We start from the raw sequence: 18,360 nt of genomic DNA, 5'->3' as shown, positions 1-18,360 counted from the left end.
AAAGAAACTCAAAACATTCTTTGAGGCAAAAATCCCAACCATTTTCAATTTAGGAATGAAAACAAAAAGCAGAATTTTCATGAATAACAGAATTAACAAAAAAAAAGCCAGCAAGTAGGTAAAAGCAGAACAGAAGCATCAGTCAAGCATTATAGATCTAGCCATAGTTTTAGAAAAGAATGAAAATGCAATACTAACATTTACAGAATCAGGAAATAAAAATGAAAATTAATTTGAGTTTTTAATTTACTCTGGGGTGAACAATAAATATATATCTTTAATCAGTAAGAAATATGATCACGGCAGTTGAATTGCAAGTGGAACCAATTATTACGAGGAACAGCACAGCATTTAATTTGTTTTTCAGTATTACTAGGGCAATGTATTCAATACACGCATTTATTTCCAATTAATCTTCTCCTCACTCTGATGTAGATGTTCTTACCATTCTTCTGGAATGCTTGGCTCTCACTGATACAAATGTAACATATCTTTTTATGTAGCCGCTTTATTAGAGTTGCCACTATGAACTCAAATAGTGTTTTGAGTACATTTAGTAATTATGGTTCAGAAAGGCAGCTACAGAAATTAATGCAAGTAAATGGATGAAAGAAACTATGGTGTATCAAACAACTAAAATAAAATACAAATGTCTGCTTTCATGCAAAAGAGTTAGTTGTGAAGAAAAGTGGATTGTGTCATTTTATTGAGGTAAATTTAATATCCAGTCAAGTAATTTATAACTCAGGGATCATTTTCGTTCTGCAGAAGTGTCAAAGAAATTGCTTAGTCCATTTAAATTGTTGCCTAATGGAATGCACCTATCACAGATTTCAAAGAACTTTCCACAGAATTCAATTTATTATCGGGTAATTTAATTTAAGCAAAGACTTTGATCCAGGGAAAGAAGTGTCACTGCTTTTTAAACCAAGAAACCCATATGTGTAACACCTGTGTCTTCACATGTTTTTCAAGATCTCTTTTATTCCATCCAATGGCTTCATTAAAAGGAAATTGCTCAAAATATTTAGGGCAACAGTTCACAGCAAAATATATTAATTTTTTTCATGCTCTGGCATGTTCTCAGGCAGATTTGCTTGACATACAATAACAGTTTATGGTGCTCAGCACCATTTTAGCCCATTAGGGAATGTCATACATATTAGCCAATTAATATTACTAGTCAGCTGCCTTGCCACAAATGTTCTGTTAGCAGATGGAAAAGCATCTGTGTAGCACAAGTCTTTTCTGTGAAGTATTCTTTAAAGAACAAATAAAATCTAATTGTGTTATATAAGGTCCCCACAGAGATTTTCTAGTGGGTTCCACTGAAAAATCAAAACCTTAATGCAAAGTCCCTGCTTTGCCCATGGAAGGAAATGTACTGATGCACATATATAAAGCAGGGTACAGTCAAATCTAATTCCATTCACAGAGCATTTTCCCTTACAGACACAATAGTGTGGCATCTATATTATGTCTCCTATTCACCCCTCTGAGCGGAGTGGTATTTCAGTGTATGGGAAATGACTATAATATGTCAGATTACACACTATTCAAATGTTAAAATGAAAGTCACATCATCAACAGTTGTAAAGTCTTCCATGGAACACTTTCCAACAATTTGATTGATGTTTGAAACATTTCTGCTAAATTAAAATTATAATGTATATGGTTTCCTAACAGAATAAATAAATTAAAATTCTTACATTTTATATCATATCAGATCTGGTTTAGTAACAATGGGAATACTTTTTCTGTAAATATTTATGATAGATCTAAATAGAAGCTGACTTTAAATGAGATTTTAAACATGTCATAACTTAAGAAATATTAAAAATGTTGAATAAATGACAACAGCAACATACTTGTCTTTAATATCACATGTACGTTGGTCAGGAATTAATGTGTCACTTGTTTATCGTTAGATTATACACTTATGTTTTTTTTATAGTATTTTTTAATAATGGTAACTACAATGCCCAACATTTCTGTTGGCTTTGCGTCATTGCAGTTTATTGAAATGTATAATACGATCATTTATCCAAATGTCAGATCCAAAGTGTTAACAGGGGCTTGTTTATGTTAGGCAGTAACTCTTGGATGATAAGACCATAAAACTTTGGAGCAGATGTAGGCCAGTCAGCACATTAAATCTGATCCACCTTTCAATGAGATCTTGGCTGATCTAATAATTCTCAACTCCATTTTCCTGCCTGTTTCCCATAATCCTTGATTCCCTTTCCAATTTAAAAGAACTCTCATACTTAACGTCTCAGTCTTTACAGCCACTGCAGTAAAGAACTCCACAGATTTACCACCTCTTACTTCAATGGGTGACCCTTTATTCTGAGATTGGACTGCCTGGTCCTAGATTCCTGCAAGGGAAATAACATCTTTACATCTAGTCTATTTGAATCTTATCTGTTTCATAAGGTTGCCTCTCTTTCTTCGATACTCTTATGAGTACAAGCCCACCCTTCTCAGTCTATCTCCAGAAGAAAATCATGCCAAACCTGAGATCAACCTAGGGAACTTTATCTGGTCTGTCTCCAATGCCTCACAGCATAAACTGAAATTGCTGCAGAAATTCAGTAGGTTTGGAGAGAAAGCAGAGTTAATGATTCTGGTCCCAGTGATTTCTTTTTTAATTTATTCATGGCATATGGGCTTCACTGATTGGCCAGCACTTATTGCCCATCCATTGTTGCCTTTAAATTGAGTGGCTTGCTCAGTTCATTACAGAGGCCAGTTGAATATCAACCAGATTGCTGTGGTTCTGAAGTCACATGTAAGCCAGGCCAAGGGACGATGGCAGATTTCCTTCCCTGAAGGACACTAGTGAACAAGATGGATTTTTCCAAAAATCGACAATGGTTTCACAGTCATTAGTAGATTCTTAATTTCAGATTATTATTGAATTAAAACTTCATCTTCTGACATGGCAGAATTCAAACCCAGGTCCTCAGAACATTAGCTGAGTGTCTGGATGAATAATCTAGCAATAGCGCAAGTAGGCCATTGCCTCCACAGTCCAACCAGTTCTGAACAACAGTTACTGGACCTGAAATGTTAAGTATACTTTCTCTCTACAGATGCTGCCAGACCTGCTAAGTTTCTCCAGAAATTTTTGGGTTATTTTGTTTCAGATTTCCAGCATCCACAGCTCTTTGGTTTTATTTTGGTCCAGTACATTTTTTCCTTAGATAAGTGATACAAAAATGTTCACAGTATTTCAGGTGTTGTCTAATTCATGTCATGTGGTGTTTAGAAAGCCCACCCTATTTTTAGACTGCAATTGCTTTGAAATAAAAGGCCATTTGCTTTACCTCTTACCTGTTATATTTGAATGCTTTTTTTTGTGATTCATGCATGAGAACTCCCAAAGATCATCTTTGCTGTAGTTCTCTGCAAGTCTTTCTCCACTTAAATAACATCTTGTGTTCATCCTGCCAAAGTGCAGGTATCTTATTGCACACCTTTTGGAAATTCAAATGTTAAATCTAATGGCTGCCCTTTACCTATTCTGTGTGGTGTCTTATCAAAAAATTCTAATACATTTGTCACGCATGATTTTCACTTAATGAAGCCATTCTTATTCTGCTTAATTATGTTAGGTATTTTTTTTTCTTTGCAACATTTGTTGCAAGGAATATTGTCAAACAGTATGCCGTGAAGTATAATTATAAAAACCACAAACACTCGTGAGTCGCGTTTTCCATCACTGCATTTTTTTATTGGGGAAAGCTTGTGTGTTGGCATGTACACAGTCGTTATACAAAAGGAAACACATCTACAAATTTGGATAATTTATACAAATAGAACAATTTCAAAAAATAAAACTTTTAATTTAGTAAACACGCCCTGTGCTCTTTAGCACCATCTGGAATTACTCCACTGTATGCAATCCCTGAGCAGCAACACAAATGTAATAATTATCAGCTTTTCTCAGAACCTGAAAGCATTGGCTGGGAAGAGAGGAATTCTCCCCCCACATGGCTTAGGTTTCACCCTTAACTCTTGGACAGACCCATGAATGAATCATTGCTACAACACAATGCCAACAAAGTCAGAGCAATTAGTCACTTGTGCCACGCAATCACACAAAAGAAGAAAAAGTCCCTGCTGTTTGATTTAAATGAGAAAAGTATGGATGCAAAGTGATGGCTTTGTGTTGTGACTCAGAAGTCATGAAAATACATCTGCTCTAGTATGGCCAGTAAAATCAACTGAATGTCTTCAGTTATTAGAACGATAACAAATGTAAAGAAACTGAAATAGAAATATTAGTAGAACAAATGCAGGTCTTGATTTATTTCCTTTTACCTGTAAAGTACCAACAAATATGTCTTTGAATTTGAATTCAATAACATTTTATAAAGGTATTCTGCTATTGCTACAGGAGATTGAGATACAATTTAATGTTTTCTTTCTCTTTCCCTTTTAATTACAGTAACTCATAGTCAATGAAATGGCCCAATATCATTTTTGTGAAAACCAACATCAAAGTTGTCTATGCACAATTGTTTACAGTACTTCAGAACGATACATAACATATCAAACACCAAAGATACCTATGCAGACGTGGGCACACTTTACAAATACTCGACCTTAAGCTCTGATAGTTATTGTACTGATAACCTATCGGAACCCTCCACAGTTACATTAGCCTTGAAAGGGACCTGCTATTATTCACAAAATCTTCAATAATTTGGTAAATCCACGGGCACTGTGCATTGTCTGCAACTTGCTCATAATTAAGTGGTCGGTTATAGCACAAGTAACCAGCTATTCAGAGATGCAGATGGAAGGATATTTTCAGCATCAACTATGTGAACAAGGCAATGTATTTCAGTGGCGGGGATTGAGACTGACATGTTCTTAATGAGAAAAATAATTTGTTAACCATATTAATCATCATCCAAAAAGTATTAGTTATTCACTAATCTGATTTACTAAGTGCTCTGATTATCTGCCGGTAGGCAGAACCAAGGGGAACCAAGCTTTTGTTAAATCAGAGTTGACAGAATTCCAGCAAAGACCTGTCAAATCCACCACCTTCAACCCCTCCAATACCAGTTTTCCATCTGTCTGGGAGCTTTCTATTAACTTTGTAAAGGGCAGTACCCACAAATGCCCCAGATGAAACAAAAGGCATGTAGCAATTGGCCTACCTAGGAAATGGGGATCTCCTCTCTGCTTTCAGCTCATCTGGACCTTGGTTTATTATTGAAGGCTAGTACGCCAAGTGGATTGGCAAGAGTCTAATCATTTGGACAACTGCTCAGATCTCGAACAAAATCATTTTTGATTAAATCTTCTAAACAATTAGGGAAATTATAGCTGGAGAAATATGTGGAACACCCCCTCTCTTGCTTAGAAAGATGCAAGAGCTTCTGGCTATGTTCGGTCAGTGAGTGCAGCTGGCAAATCCCATAGTAACCAAATGCCTTTCCATTGATTCTGCAAACTCCAGTGTGGTTAGTCTGGAGGCCATTGCCAGTATAGCAACTAAAAGATATACGGCCTGCAGACCTTTGCTGATTCCTTCTAGTTTAATATTTCAATAGTCTATTTGTTTAAGGTCTTTTTTTTTTGCACATTCAAGCCTTGTTTCTCCATGATGTTCCGCAGTTTGCGAAGGTTGGACTGAGTAATAGTATCATCAGGCTTGAGTTGAAGAGCTCTGAGGTAATTAGCTTCAGCCTCATGCAGCTTTCCATTCAGGTGAAGAATGGCTCCCAGGTTCATCAATGCTACAGGGTACTTTCAGAAAAGAGAATGGTGTTAGAGAGAAATCAGACATACTGAAAAAATAGTGAGTACAGAGAGGGGTGTCATATGAACAATTACTTATATGAATCAATTCTTCACCAGATCAGTTTATGAACATTTTAATTCAAATACTATTGTGTAGAATTCAAAATTAATTGGCTCCAGGGTAGTGATCTGTATTTTCTTAAACAGCACACATTTAAGACCAATATTATCTTAAAAATAACTCATCACTCCAAAAATGACCCTGGGAATAAAACTATGATATGTCAAAGCCAGTGATTGTACTGTAAGTGCAATGCTGCATGGTCTTACGTCTTAAGCTGCTGTTATATTCAACATTTCATTTTGTAAAGCACCAGAAAGTTGTACAAGCCATTGAAGGGTAAAGGTGAATATAAATGCTGAATGCACATAGATTCATTTTCATGGTAGGTTTGAGTCCATAGAATTTGTTGTATTGATGGTAAAACATTTAGCAAATGCCAGAATTAAAAGTGTAAAACTGACAACAACTTTTACCATCATCACATGTGCTAATAAATACAGAGATTCAGATGTTGCTGTATATAATTCTTTGCTGTAGCACATGGTGTTTGGTCAAATTCCCGACAGATGGAAACCTTTTGAAATCACTTATAATTGGCATGAACTATTTTATTTTGCTGCTGGTGCTGCTGTAAAAACCTTTTGAAAGATTAGGCCATATGAAATAATGTGTAGTTAAGTATTTAACAATGTACTAAGTTCTTAATTACTGCTTAACAAGATCTCTTGCCCTGAAAAACTAATGTTGTGTGTTGTGGAATGTCAATTTTGTCTATAATCATAAAATTCCACTTTCTTAAAAGTAGTGTTTGTTTAAATGTTGTGTCTATGGTCTTTCAGTTTTCACATTAATCCCACATACATGATCACAATCGGTTTTGCTGTATGTGAAACTAATAAAAAAAGTGAAGTGGAATCAACGTTTTTACTTTCTTGTGTGCCACCTGAGAAAATTCTTCAGTGTGAGTGGCTCCTTAGTTTGTTTGTTGGCCCCATTGTTACCAGACACAGGAACAGAAACAATGCCCAGGGACTGGAAACAAAGGTCTAAACACTCGCCAGCAGTGACTTTAGCAAAGGCATCTCATCAGCAGCCTTGAAACAGGCCAACTGGAAGGCAAAGTATAGGTCTTCCAGCCTGACAGGAGCAATAGGCTGCAATATAATTTGACTAAAAGAGATGGTACTACAGCTGGAGATAGCTCTTAACATATTCGAAAGAAGGTAAATTCAAAAGTTTTCAGCTAGGTTATCATAGTAGTGAGGGGAACTAGTTCTGCAGGGCAATCTGTGGCTGCTTCTGCACCCAGGCAGACGGGAAGGATCTGTGATAGGGTTAGGGTTAGGTTAGTTTGGAATTATTTGGTCAATTAGGAATTAGAAATTAGGAATTTCTCCCACTCCTTCAAGAATTTGTGTCCAATGTATATGGCTGAAAGAATCACCTGCAGTAGATTGTATAACATCTAAGAATGGTTCTGGTTCGTTACCTCATTTGTTATTGACAAACATTGGCATGTGAACTGCACAACCCTGATGGCAGCTTTATCAAACTTCATATCAACACAGTTGTGTAGCTCAGAAAATTGAAATTTCATATAAAGAGTGTTTCTGCTACTTTTGCCAAAATCCTCATCATTTGCATTTGGAGGCATCTGCATCCAAGGGATCTCTTTAAAAAATAGCAAATTACTTCAAACATTTGTAACACCCGTGCCTATTATTTTTAGTATCCTGTGATATGACAGCACTTGAAGTCTGAGGTGAGAGTTACAACTGCAAAGTTGCTTCTAATTTCATTCATTTAATATACTTGGGTGAACCATATTTATTCATTGTCAAAAAGGATAGGAAGAGTTGGTATGCAGCCAAATTTCCTGCTGGTTTATGAAGAAGGATATGACCACATCTGAGACATTCACACAACTGTCTTGGTTTTCAACCATTAGTCTTCAGTTCCACAAAAAACTTTGTTTCTGGGACAACCTCCAGCCAAAAACATTTCTCTCATCTTTATTCCCTCTGTTGCCATGCATCTTCAGTGGCTAAGACAAGTTGTCAAAAGGAATGCCTAACCATCCAAGTACTGAATAGGAAACCCTGTTGATCACATACACAATTCACAGAGCCTTCCTTTCAACTTGATTTGCTCATTCATTTTCTTTGCAAACAATCTCTGACATTATATTTGCTTCAGGATATATGTCACCTTCATTATGTTTGTATGCTTTGCAGGTCACAAGACGAATGGGCAATAGAATGGGAAATAAATGTATATTGAAGTTTCTCAAACAGATTGCTTTTTATTGAATGCAGCTTATGGAACTTTTCACTCCCACCAATCATTAATGCTGGAGTTCAATAATCCACTACTGCTAGACTTATATTAAAAAATGACACCACCTACAGCTTTTATGGTCAAATGATCAAAAGGCTTGCTTCACTTCCTGTGGATGAGATGTTTTATAAAATCAGCTAAAGAGCAAACAAATGCAACGTCAACTGAAAAGATACCAAACTCATGAACAGCTTGAGGTCCACAACACAGTAAATTAATCATTAGGCTGCTGCTATGCAATGATCATATAGACAAGTAAAATCCAAGATGGTTAGGTCAACTTAGAGTCTGTTGTCAAATAATGTCTTTTTTGATTCTTTTATGTCCATCCCAAAATAATAGCAGCTATAGACACAGAGAACCAACCTCAGAATGAAACCGGGGTTAGATAGGGGGTGACACTTTTTAGGCATTAGTTTACACAAGCTAATCAAGCTAAATATAAACTGGGACTAGAATACACAAATATAATGAGACAACATAATTGATTTCTAGCTGTACAGGATCAATGTTAATGACGTGAATCTATTAAATTCTGTTGTGTTTGTGCCATTTGGTAAATAAACTATTAACCAACTGTTAAGTTGTATTTGTTGTAGGTGCAGGGGTCAGAAAGTCCCTCCGGCTACTGATTGACAGTCAAATGCCGGATAGCCTTGGCCAAGTCCATTTCTGGGTGGTCAAATCAATCATGTTCTACCTAAAACTTTTTTTATTACGATTTTGATTCTTTCTGCATAGTGCATGGCAACCTCCATCTGGCTCTATATTTGTTACTCAATGTAATGTTCGGAGTCATGCAAAAATAACTGGTAATTGTCAGTCTGGCATGCACAGAATTCCATGTTTGGCATCTCTGTTAATACAAACGATATAATATTCAACAAATTTGAATAGCAACAAACTGATTCCAGTCTGCAAAGCTCCACTGACCACAGAGATTTACAAACTATGCAGACCTTTTTATTATAATTTTTGTGCTTTGCCTGAAGGTGTAACTCTAGACTTAGTATCCTGTGATTGTTTGTATGAAATGACATTGGATAGAAACAATTTACAGTGAAAAATTTTACTACCCACATAGTTCTGACGGGCGAAGCAAAGGTTTGTCACAATACTTCAGATAAAAAGTACAAATACATTGGTTTTCCATTAACACACATATGTTATCTGGGTCATGGCATTAAAGGCACAAGGAGGGTATTTCAAAAGTACTGAATTCAATGTAGGCATCACAAAAACAAAATGTAAGAATACACTTAACTTTTTGCTTAATGCATTTCAGACAGAACTTCAAAGTGTTCTTTTTCAGGCACAGAAGAGAAAGTAAATTAGCAGATGTTGGAGAAACAGTTTCTCCAAATGCAGCTGTTCAAAATCATGTGCATGTAGACTGCAGGGAAAAGGTTGAATGCTCAACAGAAAGACAGTTATATAAAAAGTCACAGAGGAAATACAATAAAACTTCTGATATCAGTTTCTTTAGTTCTTTCATTGTTCTGTTGCAGTGCATCATTGCTTTTAGTGTGGCTCTTTACTTTATATAAAATTGATGCTATGCATGTAGTTGTCGTAACTTCACTACTAATTCCTTGAAGGATCTTCTTACAACATTAGTGCTGGATAACTGCAGTGTATGCACCCAGTTTTTAAATCTTATTTTGTAAATTTTAGAATCATTTATGTGAGACATGTTGAGTGCTGCAAAATGATGTAGTTTATGCTTTGGTCACATTTTGTCAGCTGCAATCAGTACTCTAATGTTTGATAATGTTGCTGTGTAGTGTCCTAGGATGTTCTACTAATGTTATGGTGCTATATAAATACAAGCTGGTGTTTTAATGTGGAGTAAACCTCTCACTATTTCAGAAAAACTCATTATTATGACATTATTCTGCCATTCTACAGTTTGTTTATGGGAAACGGTCAGTTTTATGACAGTTAGTGCCAAAGCTGGTGTTTTAATGTGGAGTAAACCTCTCACTATTTCAGAAAAACTTTCCCGCCTCAGGCGACTGACTGTGTGGAGTTTGCACGTTCTCCCCGTGTCTGCGTGGGTTTCCTCCGGGTGCTCCGGTTTCCTCCCACAGTCCAAAAAGATGTGCAGGGTCAGGTGAATTGGCCATGTAAATTGCCAGTAGTGTTAGGTAAGGGGTAAATGTAGGGGTATGGGTGGGTTTCGCTTCGGCGGGTCGGTGTGGACTTGTTGGGCCGAAGGGCCTGTTTCTACACTGTAATGTAATCTAATCTAATCTAATCTAAAAAAACTCATTATTATGACATTATTCTGCCATTCTACAGTTTGTTTATGGGAAACGGTCAGTTTTATGACAGTTAGTGCCAAATTCAAATATTTTGTGGGAGAAAATTGGGATCTTGATTTAACGGCTCATCTAAAAGTTGGATCACCAAAACTGTAATAATCTATCAATACTGTATGATGTAAACCCAGATTATATAGGATCCAGTGGGAAGTGATCTTCTGAATTAGAGGCTAACATTTTGCCACTAAGCTAAAGACAGCCACCTAAATTAAATCATAGACAGGTTTGTAGGTGATATTGGGAGTATAAAATTTAAATGAAGGATAAAAGAACCCAATAAATCAGTGAAAATAGAAATGAGTAAAGAACAAGGAAAATGCAAGACGAATACAAGTGAAAAAGTTAAAAAAAAAGTTAGTATTCAACAAGAGCAAGAAAGTTTACTCAATGTCCTGGCTACATTTATCCTCATCAATATTATTGAGACAGACTTTGTTTGCTTAGCCATAGCTGTATGTGGGACATTGCTGCCTGCAACTCGTTGTGCTTACTTGCTTAACAGTAACACTTCAAAAGTAATTATTGATTGGGAAGCATGCCTGCATTTAAAATATCAAACAAATGTAAATTTATTATTTCTTTTATGATGGAATTTTAAAAGAACGAAGTTCAATAAGGAGGGAACTGAGGGGAGAAAAATCAAATTTGGAGGTAAGAAAGACTAAGATAACCCCGTGAATTACAGGCCAGTTAGTCTTCAGTGGTAGGCAAAGTAATGGAAAGGGTACTGAGGGATAGGATTTATGAGTATCTGGAAAGACACTGCTTGATTAGGGACAGCTAGCACGGATTTGTGAAGGATAGGTCTTGCCTTACAAGTCTTATTGAATTCTTTGAGGAGGTGACCAAGCATGTGGATGAGGGTAGAGCAGTGGATGTAGTGTGCATGGATTTTAGTAAGGCATTTGATAAGGTTCCCCATGGTAGGCTTATGCGGAAAGTCAGGAGGCAATGGGATAGAGGGAAATTTGGCCAGTTGGATAGAAAACTGGCTAACCGGTCGAAGTCAGAGAGTGGTGGTAGATGATAAATATTCAACCTGGAGCCCAGTTACAAGTGGAGTTCCGCAGGGATTAGTTCTAGGTCCTCTGCTGTTTGTAATTTTTATTAATGACTTGGAAGAGGGAGTCGAAGGGTGGGTCAGTAAATTTGCAGATGATACGAAGATTGGTGGAGTTGTGGATAGTGAGGAGGGCTGTTGTCGGCTGTAAAGGGACTTAGATATGATGCTGAGCTGGGCTGAGGAGTGGCAGATGGAGTTCAACCCTGCCAAGTGTGAGGTTGTCCATTTTGGAAAAACAAATAAGAATGCCTTCTTGAAAGTGGTCCCTTTGAAGACAGGTGCAGGCAGCAGCCGCTTGAGTTCCTCCTCTTCACCCCCCCCTCCATTAGCCCTCCCCACCATCACCAACGACATCTGCCAACACGGATGAGGTTGGAGACGATGTGGTTTTGCCAAGAGGCTCCTTCACCTCATCCCAACAACAGTCTACTCACTCTCACTGGATGTCATTTCTCTGCTTTGCAGAGAAGATTTACCAGGATGTTGCCTGGAATGGAGAGGAAGTCGTACGAGGGTAGGTTGAGAGTTCTCGGCCTTTTCTTGTTGGAACGGCGAAGGATGAGGGGTGACTTGATAGAGCTTTATAAGATGATCAGAGGAATAGGTAGAGTAGACAGTCAGAAACTTTTTCCCCGGGTACAACAGAGTGTTACAAGGGGACATAAATTTAAGGTGAAGGGTGGAACGTATAGGGGGGATGTCAGGGGTAGGTTCTTTACCCAAAGAGTGGGTGGGGGCATGAAATGCACTGCCTATGGGAGTGGCAGAGTCAGAATCATTGGCGACCTTTAAGCGGCAATTGGATAGGTACATGGATAAATGCTTAAGCTAGGACAAATGTTCGGCACAACATCGTGGGCCGAAGGGCCTGTTCTGGCTGTATTGTTCTATGTTCTATGTTTTAGCAAGTCTTTGTTTTTGGGACTGGGCCAATGCTAAGATGACCAACATTCAGCTGTTTTCATGAAATATACGGGATGGAAGTTTAAACAGACTTCAGAGACAAATGAGATGCTACTGACAGCTAAAATATAAATAATAAAAAAAGGCCTACTCCTATCAAAACCTTCTTGACTAAAGCCCATTCATGACACAATATTCATGAGTGAGGAAGAAGCCATGGCCAGCAATTCAATGTCTGCAATGGGTCACATTGGATTCATTTTGCAATTTGATGGACACTTGCCCTCAGCATAATATGTCAGCCTTCCTAATATTTTAGGCAATAAAGTCTAAAGCCTCCTGGCAGCAACTAACTGCTTTATCCTGATTCTAACCACATTCATTAATCAAGCTAAGAGGCTAGCATGTGACTGACATCTGTTCAAGTATTGAGTAACAGCCTGGAGGAAGACAAATATTTCTTGAAACATTTTTCTCACAAATTCACCTCATAACTTGGAGGTAAACCAATTAATACTTTTTCAATACATGGAGGGAGCTGCTTAACAATATAAAAATAATTGTTTGGGAGTAAGGAACTTGAGTGTTGCTAAAAACGCAGGATGCTGCCATCAAGCCAAACAAGTCACTCTGCCTATTACACAAATGCATGATGTGGGAGATGAATTTTACAGCCAGTATGATGCCAAATATGTAGGCCATACATCCCAAAGACTGGAGAATTATAACGAGCAACATATTGCTTTGGCTATTGCAAAATGCAAGGTACTGACCACACCCAATTTGCACACATTTGTAAATCTTGCAACATGGTATATAATACTAGATGTGATTCTGCAAAGTGAAGAACATTTGCTGGATAATCGTGAGTGTGCAAAGAATTTAAGATTGTCAGTCAAGCTGGTAGTGTGGTGCACTTGCAACACTGAAAGCTGAATATGTCAATATACAAGGTCAAATGTTTGATAGGAAGAATATGCATGCACACTATGGCTGTTTCAACTCAAGGTGACAGACATTTGCTGATCTATTTCTGAGCATACTGTCCTCACTTACGTTCTCTCTAACTAAACCAATTGCTGCATAGACCTCCAAGGTGCATGTATATCAGAGGCTGGAAAAGCTGGACATGAACAAATCAGCATATCATTTGGCATTGACGTAACCCTCAGAGGGCAGAGCAGCTGTTGGCCCTGAACCTGCTGATTTAAAATTTAAACAAGCCTGATTGTTAACTGTCAATCATCATTAATTTATCCATTGCCCATGGCAACGCCTCTACCAGTCACAGTCCACTTGCCAACCCATTAGCACATACAGAATAGATATTGGTTTTCTCATTGGATTTATATTCCTGAAAATTTCCAACAACAAAAAATTTTGAAAATACAATTTCTACATAAATATACCCAGGACATTAGGTGAACTTCCAAGTTCAGAGTAACCTGTAATAGGACATGGTTTCGATTGAATAATCATGAGGAAGCTCATTGAGCTAGTAAAGAAGTTGATATTCAGCAAAATGTCATAATAATACGTTTCATCAAATATATCATGCCATACACATCAAAATTATTTAGTGTCCTCATGCAAAACTTTCGAGAGAAGCATGTCCTTTGAAAATGTAGATTGAGTATCATCACAAAAGCACCCTACCGTGATACTTGTTTTGTCATGTTGGCTCAAAGTCAAACATCGCAACATGAAAATAAGTCTGATCAAAATTATAAATAGCACTTCAGCTTACCAATATCACCGATATAACAGATTTTCTTGTGACTTACACAGTTGTTAATGTTTTATGCATGAAAAGTTTAAAGTTTTATGTATGAAAACTCATTTTTCTGTAATAATGTATTTTACTGCCTCCCATTGATGATGTCTAAAAGTAATGTGAACTATTTAGATCAACCCTGAATAAGGATTTTTACAGAATAAGTATTGTAACATTTCTTGACATGTAACAAATGCTTGTGGTTCAGACCAAAATAATGACTTCTAACTATAGATAAAAGTACATTTAATTGTGTATCTGTTTACTGCATTCCAGCACTAATGTATAGTGTTTATACAGCTGTAGTTTTACCTCATAAGTTCTGGAGTTATGCGTTAAGTTCATAATTAAATATAATTTCTTGCAAACTGTTAATTTAGCAGTCTATTACTCTAATTCTTTTCACCGCAGGTTCCCTATCAACAGTTCCTGTATCTGCGGGGGTAGTCAATGCAAATATTATCACACTTTGTAATCTAGACTATCCAATTAAAAAGAGTGCAAAATATCATGCTTTGAAATATATTATTTTCTGCAATGTAGCATTCCTCATGAGAATTTCTCATATGTATCCACATGGTTCTGAAATGTTGAAACAGAGATTTAGGAATTTAGGGTGCGGTTTCCACTGTGTATCAGCATGAAAGTCGCAGCAAGACTCCAGCATCAGGACAACATCTAAATCTGGAGTTCAATATCAGGAGGCCCCTCAGAGAGGCTTTCTCACACCATCTGAGCTCAATATTATGTGGAATATACTTCAGAGCAGAACTGAGGCAAATTAGAAAAGTTAGTCCTGCTGAAACACTTTATAAAATTACCACATTCTTTTTGTAAAACAAAATTGAAAAAACAAACATCCTTTTACATAAAGTCTTTATCAGGTGAAAGAGCATCGAACATGCTTGTAGGCATACACAGAGTTCTGTCCTTCAATAGTACAGTTCCTCAGCCAAACAATGTAACAGTTCTTTCTGGCAGTGCCACTGGTCCCAAACTCATAATGCTGTGTAACCGCAACTTTAAATGCATTTAATGGGGGAGGGGTGGGGCATTGTTTTCAGATGATGTAATATATAGAGGTTTGTACTGATCATGGGATGTCGCTGTTCTGCTTATGGCTGTATTCACTTACGTTGGGTCGCAGTCCTGCTGCCAATCCATAATGTTTCTCAGCTGCTGCATTCAGGCCAGCTTGTCTGATGAACAAAAAACAGTTTTCAAATGAAATGAAATCTGACTTCAGACACGTGTCATAAAAACGGTTTACATTTCATATAGTAGAGCTGACAGTGCTACCAGATGTTTAACATGGAGGACAGTGCAGCAAACGCATCACATACCATGGGAAAGCCAGTCAGGTATTGTACTTTCCACATGAAGGACATCTCCCTGAAACTGTTACTTGTTATAGATATAATTACTGTGTTCTAAATTGCATTTAAATGAAAATACCCTAACGATTCAAAGTATCAGCAAAGGTTTTGTGCAAATTCTATTGCACTATTGTTTTTTTAAGCAGCATAGCAGAAACACCTATAGTGCTCAAAGCATTAAACATGGATACACCTTTCACTGTTTCCCTTCCTTCTTTGATTTCAGGCAGTGTTGACAATTAATTCTTTGGTGCCCACACTTTTCAGGTGATCATTTATGAGCCAAGGCTGCTAACACAAGTACAGAGCATCAGAACAAAGCTAGGTTCTGCCCCCATGCCATACATTTTCAATTCATTCAAGGGATGCAGGTGTTTCTGACTAGGCCAACATTTATAGCCCATCCCTAATCGACCAGAATGTTGTCAAATTTTAGGGGCACATTGCTGTGGGTCACATGTAGGCCCGACCAGGCATATTTCCTTCCCTTTAGTGAACCAGGTGTGTTTTTACGTCCATTGAATGTTTGCAGCATCATTATTGAACTTCTTTTTCAATTCAATATTATCTGTGAATTCAAGTTTCTTCATGTTGGGATGTGACCCATCGACTCCACCATTAATTTGGGATTACTGGATTACAATGCCAGTGACATTGCAACTATGCCACCACCTCCCATTTATGCATTAGCATGCACCTTCCAGCAGGATCCATTGAGTAGACCAGGATTTGGATAAAAACCAAAAATACTGTAAATACACAGCTGGTTTAGTGGCATTCATTTCAGATTGCTGACATTGTATTTGAAATATTAACTTTGTTTCTCTCACCAATGATACTACCAAACCTTCTGGATCTTTCTATAATTTTCTGTATTTTTTCCTTTTGTCAGCAGTGCATTGCGTTGCATTTTACATCAGGAGTTGGAACCTTGATTGATCTTTCTCTCACTTCAAATCCAAATTTAGCAGGCCTCTTATCAGTCTGATAATAAGACTCATCAATTTAGGACCTATAGAACCCTTCCTGGGCTAAGTAACTTACACCATAATGTTTTTGTAAAAAAGTATGCGCTGCCCTACTGAGAATATTATCAGATTGTTTCACAGCTTTGTTTAAACATTTGACCACATTTATGGCACCACTATGTTTGATGAGTTGAAGTTGGAGATTGTGTTTCGTAGTTGGCAGGAAGGGTAGAAGACGAGCATCATTTGTCATGCCCTCCAAATATATTTCCATAATTCTCCAGCATTTCACAGAATTCTTAGAAACAAATTAAGAAAATAATTAAGTTTAAAGGTGCTTTGCGTCATAGTGCTCATTCACCTCACAAACAGTTTCCTGCCAAAAGTTTTGAATGTCTCTGTTACTGTTTCATCGAGAAATTGAACATCGATGAACAGCAAAGGAAGAAAATCTTTCAACACTAGCCAGTTACTCCAGTTCCAAGAAAAGGTCCCATATGAGAAACAATATTATTATTCATAATATTAGATGCCAAATAGAGATCTATTGGAACAATAAAGTAGATTAATGTTTTATTTCTGGCTTTAATATACCCAATTGAGAGCTATTAACAGTTCAGACCCTATGATCAAGGTCTTTTGCTGGCCTGATGAAATATAGCAAATAATTAATGATCATTTAGAGAAGAAAATACAACTAAAATATTTACAATAAAGTTTTATCAACTGAGTAAAGTCTGCTACTGAACTCACAATTTACTGCTCAGGCATAAAACTAGAGAAGAAAATCAGTTCGTTCCTATAGTGGGCAGTTGTTCTGTGAGCCAATTTTACAGCCAGCTGACAAATTGAACATTTACCTTGTTACTTCAGCAGAGATGTTTTAAAAAGTGAAACTTACCAACAGAAACATTACCTCATGGAATCCCTCCAGCTGGAAGCAGGCCATTCAGCCTACACCAACCCTGTGAAGAACATCCTACCTAGATCCACCCCATTCCTGCATTTCCGTTGGCTAACCCATCTAGCCTGCTCATCTCTGGACACTATGGACAATTTAGCGTGGCCAATCCACCTAATCTGCCATCTTTGGACTGCGGGAGGAAACTGGAGCACCCAGAGGAAACCCACGCAGACATGGGGAGAATGTGAAAATATCACACAGTCTCCTGAGACTGGAATCAAACCCAACATGATACCCAACATGAGCAAGACGAATGTAGTGTACAAAATACCATGCAAGGACTGCACTAAACATTATATAGGACAAACAAGAAGACAGCTAACAATCCGCATACATGAACATCAACTAGCCACGAAACAACACGACCAGCTATCCTTAGTAGCCACACACACAGACAACAAGCAACATGAATTCGACTGGGACAACACTACTATCATAGGGCAAACCAGACAGAGAACAGCCAGGGAATTCCTAGAGGCATGGCATTCATCCACAAACTCCATCAACAAACACAGCGACCTGGACCCAATATACCAACCACTACAGCGGACAGCTGAAACTGACAACCGGAAGCGGCAGGGACAGACCACTATAAACACCGGAGGAAACATCAAAGAAGCGCTTCGCAGGAGGCTCCGAAGCACTGATGATGTTGCCTAGCCAGGGGACGAAACGTTTGCAACAAAAACTTCCAGCTCGACGAACAGAACCACAGCAACTTTGAACTGGAATCAAAGCCTGGTCCCTGGTGCTGTGAGGCAGCAGTGCTAAACATTGAGCCACCGTGATGCTGTAATTACCAACTAACACATTGGTTGTCCAAAAAA

The 18,360-nt window shown here is 37.7% G+C and overlaps 1 protein-coding gene across 3 annotated transcripts in view; it reads right to left on the bottom strand.

Annotated features, from left to right (window-relative positions):
* Window positions 1-3,714: 3,714 nt before the first annotated feature.
* Window positions 3,715-18,360, bottom strand: part of tmtc2a (transmembrane O-mannosyltransferase targeting cadherins 2a) — a 181,997-nt gene continuing 167,351 nt past the window's right edge. For all 3 annotated transcript variants that reach the window (XM_043709687.1, XM_043709689.1, XM_043709688.1), the window contains exons 11-12: window positions 15,361-15,424; window positions 3,715-5,766 (exon numbers count right to left, since the gene is read on the bottom strand). In XM_043709687.1, the coding sequence (XP_043565622.1) occupies window positions 5,572-5,766; window positions 15,361-15,424 (259 nt within the window). In that variant the 3' untranslated portion in view covers window positions 3,715-5,571. The remainder of the gene's footprint in view (window positions 5,767-15,360; window positions 15,425-18,360) is intronic.

The sequence above is a fragment of the Chiloscyllium plagiosum genome, chromosome 19, assembly GCF_004010195.1.
Source record: "Chiloscyllium plagiosum isolate BGI_BamShark_2017 chromosome 19, ASM401019v2, whole genome shotgun sequence".
Classification (NCBI taxonomy): Eukaryota; Metazoa; Chordata; class Chondrichthyes; order Orectolobiformes; family Hemiscylliidae; genus Chiloscyllium; species Chiloscyllium plagiosum.
Note: the sequence above shows the minus strand (reverse complement) of the source record. Positions and strands in the feature narration are given on the sequence as shown.